Source organism: Pseudophryne corroboree, chromosome 7 (assembly GCF_028390025.1).
Source record: "Pseudophryne corroboree isolate aPseCor3 chromosome 7, aPseCor3.hap2, whole genome shotgun sequence".
NCBI classification, from domain to species: Eukaryota; Metazoa; Chordata; class Amphibia; order Anura; family Myobatrachidae; genus Pseudophryne; species Pseudophryne corroboree.
In genome coordinates, this window is record NC_086450.1 from 52,734,658 (window position 1) to 52,744,901 (window position 10,244).

General features: G+C 41.5%; 1 protein-coding gene across 2 annotated transcripts; it reads left to right on the forward strand.

Moving 5' to 3' along the window:
* The first annotated feature begins 1,457 nt into the window (after positions 1–1,457).
* Positions 1,458–8,619, forward strand: LOC134944532 (uncharacterized). Of its 2 annotated transcripts, none has more exons than XM_063933158.1 (5): positions 1,458–1,739; positions 3,715–3,774; positions 4,424–4,511; positions 5,693–5,799; positions 7,186–8,619. In XM_063933158.1, exons 1-5 carry the CDS (start codon positions 1,652–1,654, stop codon positions 7,509–7,511), a joined length of 669 nt encoding a protein of 222 aa, XP_063789228.1. In that variant the 5' UTR covers positions 1,458–1,651; the 3' UTR covers positions 7,512–8,619. The 2 variants fall into 2 exon arrangements, with proteins under 2 accessions (XP_063789228.1, XP_063789229.1); XM_063933159.1 differs by lacking the exon at positions 1,458–1,739 and adding an exon at positions 1,751–2,614.
* Positions 8,620–10,244: the final 1,625 nt, after the last annotated feature.

Consider the following 10,244-nt stretch of genomic DNA (forward strand, 5'->3'; position numbering starts at 1 on the left):
GGCAACGGAGTCATCTGCTGCCGGGCTCCTGCTCTGAAGGGGGCACCTCTCCACCCATTCTGTGACACCATTAAATTAAGTTGATAGCTGCTACTCTCTATCAGTAGCCAATTGCCTCACTGGTCCCTGTACCTTACAAATCACACTCTTTTTATAATACTTTAGATACACATTTTACAAGTGTCATACCCAGGATTAGAAACCATGACCTGTTACACTGGAAGCAGACACCTTACTGATGAAGCTATTTGCTCCTGTATAGGAAATATGAGAATTCTAACTACATGAAGTTACTTCTCTGACAATTACACGTAACTTCGTATAGTAAGAATTCTCCTGCTTCCTAAACAGGAGCAAATAGCTCCATTAGTAAAGTGCCTGCTGTCAGTGTAACAGGTCATGGGTTCTCACACACACACACTTATCTAAATATAGGGGGGGGCACCAATATTTATCTCACCCCCGGGCTACTGGGACGAACTTACGCCACTGTATGTTTGTGAACTTGTTAGAGTCTTTTAATGCTTAACTTAAATATAAAAGTACAGTGAAGTTACAATTTAGGTGTAATAGTGTAAAGTTATTGGTCTTCTGGAAAGCTTGAGCCGATGAAAGACAGAATATTACGGGAAGCAACCCCCACACCTCCATATGTGGTAACATAGTATAACTAGAACTTCCATTGCTGTAGCCTTGATTTAGTACGTCACAGGGGTTTCTCAAACCTTCCCCCACTTTGCTATTCTAGTATAGCGAAACAAAGGTTCGAGTGGAGGCACTGTCACACAAGCGTTAATACAGCCAGCTGTAAGATTGGGCTACATAATGGCCCTCATTCCGAGTTGTTCGCTCGCTAGCTGCTTTTAGCAGCAGTGCAAATGCTAAGCCGCCGCCCTCTGGGAGTGTATCTTAGCTTAGCAGAAGTGCGAATGAAAGGATCGCAGCGCTGCTAAGAAAAAAAAATTGTGCAGTTTCAGAGTAGATGCAGACCTACTCCTACCTTGCGATCACTTCAGACTATTTAGTTCCTGTTTTGATGTCACAAACAAGCCCTGCGTTCGTCCAGCCACTCCCCCGTTTCCCCAGCCACTCCTGCGTTTTTATCAGGCATGCCTGCGTTTTTACACACACTGCCCGAAAACGGTCAGTTACCACCCAGAAACACCCACTTCCTGTCAATCACTCAACGATCAGCAGAGCGACTGAAGCGTCGCTCGAGCTTGTGTAAAACTGCATCGGCTTTTGTGAAAGTACTTTGCGCGTGTGCAGTGCGCACCATACGCATGCGCAGAAGTGACAATTTTTAGCCTGATTACTGCGCTGCGAACAACGGCAGCTAGCGATCAACTCGGAATGACCCCCAATGTTAATAATGAGTTCCTTCTCTTTCCACACCTATAAGCAAGGTCCAACAATTAGTACAGTAGATGGATGTGAAACGTATTTTCAGTTTTATCAGCAATTTTAAAACACACCATATAAACCTATTGGGCCTAATCCCAGCTAGCTGGCTCCATGCAGCAGGTCACAGGTGGCATTATGACATCATTATGACATCACAGACAGTAGGTGGTAATAAATTGCTGCTGCTGGGAGGTGCGGCTTTGATAGGTGAAGAAGGAGTTGTCGTCTAAGGACGAAGTTGAAAAGAATGATGAAGATTATTCTTTTTGCGATTTTTCTCCTGGTGAGCTTGCTCACCATGGGGACCCAAGGCCGGCCTATATATCCATCTGAAGGTAAGGGAGAATTATTTCTAGGACTTTCTATTAGTAAGGATTAAAAATCAAAATTAAACAGGATTACAGGCCAATTATCATAGCAGAGCCCTATGGCTGATGCGGCCGCCCTATTTATTGTTGTTATTATTATTATAAGTACATAAATATGTCATTTCTTTTTTAACATATTGCAGTATTATACATTTTACTATGTTTTACATAATGACAATTTGAAAAAAGAAGATTGAACACCCGTCACTTTATCAGACAGACAAGTGTTATGTTATTATTATATATACACTACACTGTCTCTTATTTCCCTCTTTACACCGTGTGGGGTATTTTAGGGAGCGCCAGCTTCTAACACCCCTCTTATTCTGTATGTATTTAACCCAGCATTTACCCGCCCACATTACGTGTCGCTGCGATATAAGTACCGATGTAATTCCTGTTCTGATAACACTATCGTATAATGTCGCTGCCAGAGCAAAAGCATCAACAATGCTTCATTCCTGTGTCCGGGTTTTCTTTATTCTGTGTCTAGTATTTATAGGATGTTTTATTATTACTACAGAGCAAATAATATAAATACAATGTGTAGATAGATAGATAGATAGATAGATAGATAGATAGATAGATACTAGGGCATAATCCCAGCAAGCTGGCTCCATGCAGTAGGTCACAGGTGGCATTATGACATCATTATGACATCACAGACACTAGGTGGTAATAAATTGCTGCTGCTGGGAGGTGCGGCTTTGATAGGTGAAGGAGTCGTTGTCGTCTAAGGACGAAATTGAGAAGAATGATGAAAATTATTCTTTTTGCTATTTTTCTCCTGGTGAGCTTGCTCACCATGGGGACCCAAGGCCGGCCTATATATCCATCTAAAGGTAAGGGGGAATTATTTCTAGGACTTTCTATTAGTAAGGATTCAAAAACAAAATTAAACAGGATTACAGGCCTACTATCATAGCAGAGCCCTATGGCTGATGCGCCCGCCCTGTTTATTATTATTTTAATTACAAAAGTATATGTAATTTATTTTTAAACATATTGCAGTATTCTACATGTTACTATGTTTTACATAATGGCAATTTGAAAAAAGAAGACTGAACACCCGTCACTTTATCAGACAGACAAGTGTTATGTTATTATTATATACACACTACACTGTCTCTTATTTCCTTCTTTACACCGTGTGGGGTATTTTAGGGAGCGCCAGCTTCCAACACCCCTCTTATTCTGTATGTATTTATCACAGCATTTACCCGCCCTCATTATGTGTCGCTGCGATATACAGTAAGTACCGATGTAATTCCTGTTCTGGTAACACTATCGTATAATGTCGCTGCCAGAGCAAAAGCATCAACAATGCTTCATTCCTGTGTCCGGGTTTTCTTTATTCTGTGTCTAGTATTTATAGGATGTTTTATTATTACTACAGAGCAAATAATATAAATACAATGTGTAGATAGATATATAGACAGACAGACAGATAGATAGTGAGAGATAGAATAATAGAAAGTCTCTTTGTCTTAACATATAATGTAGCTTTGTGCTGGGCCATATAAAACACACTTTATACACCTATTGGGCCTAATCCCAGCTAGCTGGCTCCATGCAGTAGGTCACAGGTGGCATTATGACATCATTATGACATCACAGACACTAGGTGTTAAGAAATTGCTGCTGATAGATAGATTGATCCAAAAATAGATAGATAGATAGATAGATAGATAGATAGATAGATAGATAGATAGATAGATAGATAATGTCTCGCTGGGATAATGTATAATGTAGCTTTGTGCTGGGCCAGTGTCATGCTGTGAGGACATGTTGGAGAAATGCTCTCTTGTGAGTTTCCTCACAATATTACATCACTGTGTCACAGAATACGCTGTAGTTATGTAATGTCTAAGTAATAGCTGTGACCTTCTTAATAAAGACACACAAATATGTATAATGTATGTATTTCTGTTTATTTTTAAAGGCTCGGAAGAGGCGCCATTGGCGCAAGCTGCTCAATCGAGGAGCTTTAATTGGCATCAAGGTACAGTAATTGTTGTATTTGTTGCTTTGCACCGATTCCTTTAATGTATAAGTGTAAATGAAGATATTTACCGTGTTGGCTGGGAATTACATTATTAGTCCCCTATAGTTACATACTCCCTCTATGGATGGTTATAGCAGTGTGTGTCAGAGAGGCGCCTCAGGCAGCAGTACAGCTCTGCAGGCGGCACACATAGGCCTGTACATGTCACTGTCTCATACACGGCCCTGTGACAGGATTACTGGTCAGCTTCTAAATTACACAGGAGTCAGCCATTCTTATCCTGGCCATAAATAACCACACGCGATAGGCTCAGGGTCGGCCCCGCTGCCTCAGGCTACACGTGCTGTGATACCCGGCCAATTGCCAGATATCAGCGGCAGTATCACAGCATCCAGTATGTAGGCAGCTTACACACCCCCCAGCCTTACTGGTGTGATCTGTCTCTCTAAGGGGGGTATGCAATTAGCCCTGATAAGCGCTGGCATCATGGCTAATAGGATAGCCCCAGATGAGTCAATTAGCAGTGAAAAATTACCGCTGCTAATTGGATACCGCCATAAGTGTAATAATGCCCAATATCCATTGTCTCTATACACATGTAACGTTTCTCACGTGCGTCTCTCATCTGTCTTTCTTTCCTGAACAGTTACACTGGACTGGAAAACCGTGGGTACCATCATCGGTTTCATTGGACTAGTGATACTTGCCGGAATGTGCCTTTGCTGTACTGCATAGTAAGTTACTAACATTCTGTACACATTATATAACATTACATAGGTGCTTTAACCTCAAATATTTACTTTTCCTGAAGCACTTGTCACTTACACATGATGGAGGAAACCATTTTGTTTATATAACCAATATTCATAAGGATGCAGCCTAACACCTCAACAGGACCCATTGCCTCATGAATATTGCTCATCAGGTGCCTCAGTGACACCATTGGTACCCAGTGAATGGATAGGCTGCATTCCTTGGGCATTTTGGTTTAACCCATAAAATAGCTGCCTCGTATAGTACAGGAGGAGACATCTATTTACAGTATCACCTTTCTGGGATGTATGAGGAAGTATGGGGTTATTTTATAGGCAAAGTCTGGTCATATGGGAGTCCTAGATTATTTGTAAATGATGAGGTTTCTAAGTATACTGTATATAGAGCAGTAGTGGTTTAAGACCTCAGAGGGCAGAACTAATGGCTGCTTACACGGGGCATGTATACCCATAAAGGTGAAGAATCGAATTGCTCCGGTGGATACCCATAACATTTGGGCACCCACAAAACAACTGAATTCCCCCCATTGAGTCTGTATCTAGTGAAGGGTGAGCACACAGAGTCAGAGCCGCTTAAAGGGAGTAGACAAGAGACAAGCATCACTGGAAGCGAGGATAGTGCTAGGGATGATACATGAGGAAGAAGGAGGAGGGACGGGTGGTAGGCTCTGAGGAAGATGTGTGTTTTTGTTTTAGTGCCCGTTGGAAGCTGAAAATATTTGACCAATTACAAAGTACACTGTACATGTACACACAATGCAGTTGTCAGTGTACATTATATTCTGGGGTTTTATATATACATTTTATTCTGGGGATTTATAGGACCATCTATTGCAGGCCTGGCCAACCTGTGGCAATCCAGATGTTTTGAAACTACAATTCCCAGCATGCCTTGCCACAGTTTTAGCATTCCCTAATAGCAAAACTGTGGCAAAGCATGATGGGACTTGTAGTTTTACAACAGCTGGAGAGCCACAGGTTGGCCAGGCCTGATCTATTGCATTGGAATACTGAAAATGAAAATAACAATCCTTTATAATCACCTTCAGTGAACGTATCATTATGGGAATTGCAGAACGTCATTAGAACAATGAGTGTGCACTATTATACCCTGACAGCTTCTCATTATTGTTACATTTCAGCTTCCAATCATTGAAGGAGTGTCTGAGTAACGCCTTCCAGCGGCTGATTTACGGAGTAGTGCAACATGACATTGAGACACTACTGCAGCAACATCTACCCCAGCGAGGTAATTATACATATTACTACTACAAAGATGTCACAGCCAGGTATTTCTTATACTGAGGTAGCCGACACCTGCACTGCGCACTTGTCTCACTACAACTGTCAGTAATATTTCTGTATAGTTACTAATTTACATATCACATTACTAAAGAGGGTCAGGCAGCCACCAGGGGCGCCCTCAGTTGTGTTCTATACAATCATTCATATCAGTTCCTGCACTACTAGAGCTTACAGAGCTTACAGGGGGGAATTCAATTGCAGGTGATAACCCGTTTTCATGAGAAGTTTTCACTTCTCATGAAAAGTGTTCATTGGCATTTTAATGCACCCCCAGTTTAAGTAGTGCATTTATTTTGCAATATATCATTTTTTCACTGTTTTAGAAAAATGCTTATAACAGCCATAGGACGCAATGTAAGAACCCCAAATACTTTAATTAGGGCCACTAATAGACTTCTATACGGTTAGCCAATATTAGATTGTCTTTTCTTGGGGTACAGACATATTTCCCCCTTTTTGACCTATGCTTAACACAGGTAAAACCAGAAAGAATTATCAGGGGAAACACTCAACACCTGATTTTTTAATTGGATTGCACAATAAGGTAACACTCGGTATCAAGCAATAAGTGAAATTTATGGGTGATATGCGCAATAAGTGAACACCCGTGAAAATTTATCACTTTCACCTGCAATTAAATTCCCCCCATAATGTCTTATCACTTACACAAATACACAAATTAGGATCTACCAGTATGTTTATGTCAATGTATGCTGATACTTGTAGTGCCATGAGTGCTTGCATTCTTGTTTTACTACATTAGCATTGGGCATAGTATCTTTTAGTGTGGGGTCTGTGTGTCTGTTTTGCGGTCCTTCTCTCTCTCCTACAGGACAGGGCCCGATGCAGAGTTTGGGAGGGATGATTTTTTTAAATTTTTTTACCCTTTATTACTGAAGCTATAATTTATAGTTCTGTCAGTCAAGATACAGTAGCTCATACAGCATGCAGTACCTTCTAGCACCTCCAGGAGGAGTATTACACTTAAAGTACATACAGTATATACACCCTACTGTACAGAGATTATTCCTGCCCACCTCAGGTCCCCCACTCCAGAAATAATGTGCGTGTTTCTGCACATGTACAATGTAGAACAGCATATTCTTACCATGGGCTTGTGTCCAACCCTTAGTAGGGCCCACGGTGCCACCAAATCAGTAACATGGAGAAAATATTTATTTTATTTTACTTGATATTAGGACAGTGCTTTATATTACACATGATGACATCACTCCTGCTTTATTATAGCTTCATAACTAAGTCTAGAATAGTCAATGTTTTTTGTAGTTCGGTACTAACATTTTCTCATAATTTCCTTCATGGTCAACAGCACACAGATACCTGGAATTGGACGATGATGATGATGATGATGATGAAGATGAAGAACCCCGTGGAAAACATCACTACCATGTGAAACACGAGATGGGTCATCATCAGAGAGACCACCGCCAGAAATACCATGTAGCGGAGCGTCATAACATCGTTCGCAACGGGAGAAAGGACCCCAGGCAGATGATGAAAGAACAAAAACCATCGATAAAGAAGATCTTAAAGAAGCCAATCCAGAAACTGAATGTGAAAAAATTTGTGCCGAAAGCACCCAAGATCGTCCAGAAACTGAAGGTGCCCAAATTTATCAAAAAAATGAGGCGCTAAAAGTCACCATTCAGGAAGGACGGCATTAACAACCCTGTCCTGTGGTGATTTTCTGGATGCTCGGCTGTTTCTGGCTTCAGAGGCTTGATGGTGCCTATTACATTCTCCTGGCCGGTCCTGCCTTGGATACTGTGGCACTGACCATCGTGCGCAGACTGCAAACATCTTGGAGGCCTCCTGCTGATCTCTCTGTCATTCCTGGTACTGCCGCTGACACCGCACTCTAGTGCTGAGCTACGTGGAGCTGGTCTCTGCTGTGGCTTCTTATCCATTCTGAGTGCTGGTGGTTAACATCAAAAATTTGCCTAAATTAATAAAGATCTTCTTGGGCACTTTTGTGTATTTGTACATTGAAAACATATGCTTTATTTTAGAGGTATTGGAAAACAGTACGCAAGGGCATCAAAGTGAAATAATTTAAATACATTTAGATTATTGTGGATGTAATGCAAAAACCACAGTGTTTATTAGTAAAATATATACAAATATATAAAGTATATTAAACTACATAAGACATATTCATAAATACATGGTCAAGTCACATTATTTTGACCACCAGCTAATAGCCAGAGTAACCGCTGTGTACAGCATGGAGAGCAGCTAGATGGCCTGAACTGCCACTTAAGACAGATGTCTGGTAACCCCTAGGTTAAGTTTGATTGTGAGCTGCTCCACTGTAGCGTTTTGGTCGGACGTCACACACTTTGTAGCGGACGTTCACCTCTCACATGAATGGCACGTGATGCTCCATAGTTTTCACATCAGTTATTTTCAATGGTTCCATTTGACTAAGAATCTTTAATACTTACTATGCTATGATTTCAATTTTAGACTTTAGCCCCTGCACCGTCTTAAGTGTCCCGGGTCCCCCAAATCCTTAATCCAGCTCCGCGGTGGTTATAGGCACACCCAATAGGCAGTACTAGGCACACTCAATAGGCGGTGCTAGACACACCCCCTCTGGCAGTGCACACCCTAATAAATGTGCTGCGTACGCCCATGCAGAGAGAACCCTATAGCTACATTCAATTACAAATAAGGTTTCTCATGGCCACTTATATGGATCTACTTGTGATCACAACACACTTGAGGTCATTCTGAGTTGATCGCAGCTTCAAGTTTATTAGCAATTGGGCAAAACCATGTGCACTGCAGGGGGGGTGGCAGATATAACATGTGCAGAGAGAGTTAGATTTGGGTGGGGTGTGTTCAATCTGCAATCTAAATTGTAGTGTAAAAATACAGCAGCCAGTATTTACCCTGCACAGAAACAAAATAACCCGCCCAAATCTAACTCTCTCTGCAAATGTTATATCTGCCCCCCCCCCCTGCAGTGCACATGGTTTTGCCCAACTGCTAAAAAATTTCCTGCTGCGATCAACTTGGAATTACCCCCACTATGTGAACAAGCCCTGGGATAAATATGGACCACCATATAATGGATTGTTATATAACAAATCCTGCACCAGATTTATCCTTCTTTACATAATTGCTCACACTGGTATTGAACCGTAATTATATCTTTCAGCATATACTTGGTTGTGCTATGGGGACGCCTACAGCACCGGCATATGCCAGCACATTTATGTTCAGGTTAGAGAGTGACTTATTCTTCGGGGAACAGCGATTTCGGAGGAACATTCACTTCTATATCCGATACATTGATGACATATTCATCATTTGGCAGGGCCCAACAGATTATTTCATAGGTAAAAATAATTCTTGGGATCCAAACATAAAATTCACTTTTAACATCCAGTCCATACACTTTCTTGATGTGGCAGTAATTAAGGAGGGACGGGGGTTAAAAGATTTTGTCCACTGGTTCAGAATGATGAAGACTTGCCACAGACATGGTAAAAAATATTAGGGATTATATTGTCCACTAGTCAACATTTTTTATCTAAAAAGCCTGGTGATAACAGTATAAATGTCTTGGATGTACCACATGTGCATACATAGAAACGGGCAACTCTTTTACCCATGCCCATACGGGGAAAAGGATACCGATCAGGCACATCCTTATCCGCACTATGAAATAGGTAGTACATTTTATCCGCTGCCCTCACGTCTTATATTACATAGGCAAGACCAGGGCTGGACTGGCTTAACCACTTAACTGGGACATTTTTTTTCCACAAAACTGCTCAGAAATTGTCAGTTTTTTTTATTTAATAAAGTTTTTATATTATTTTAATATTTAAATGATATTAATATTTGGTTGTGCTGATTATATATGTTATTGAATAAAATTATGTGTTCTTTGCTCTAAGCACATTAAGTTGATTTACGCTTCTATTGTTGGTTTATCATGTCACCATTACCTGCTTATATACCAAACAGCACTGACCTGTTAGGGGGGGTACACAGGGAGAGATCCGTGCTTAATTTCTAAGCAATCTGAAGAGATTGCTTAGAAATTAAGCAAGGATCTCTCCCTGTGTATGACCCATAGCGATAGCGATGCGCGGACCCGCGTGTCGCTATTGCCGGTACTAGACTGGCCTGCATGCAGGCCAAATCTAGTTGGAGCGCGCATTTCAGCACTGGGTGAAATGAGCGTTCCCCCCCGCCCTCGCTCTCAGCCCACATCGCACTGTGTGCCGAGCGGGGGAGAGATGTGTGCTGAGCGTTCATGCTATATCGCCCAGCACACATCTCTGGGAGAAATCTCCCCGTCTGTACAGCCCTTTACTGAAGGAGAGGCACAGTGGATTGTTGTGCGTGTTTATT

Bases quoted from the DNA above. Each gene is read 5' to 3' on its own strand.
- LOC134944532 (XM_063933158.1), top strand. From the start codon at position 1,652: ATGATGAAGATTATTCTTTTTGCGATTTTTCTCCTGGTGAGCTTGCTC. The intron at 1,740-3,714 runs GTAAGGGAGAAT...TTATTTTTAAAG, and splicing joins GCCTATATATCCATCTGAAG to GCTCGGAAGAGGCGCCATTG. The intron at 5,800-7,185 runs GTAATTATACAT...CATGGTCAACAG, and splicing joins GCAACATCTACCCCAGCGAG to CACACAGATACCTGGAATTG.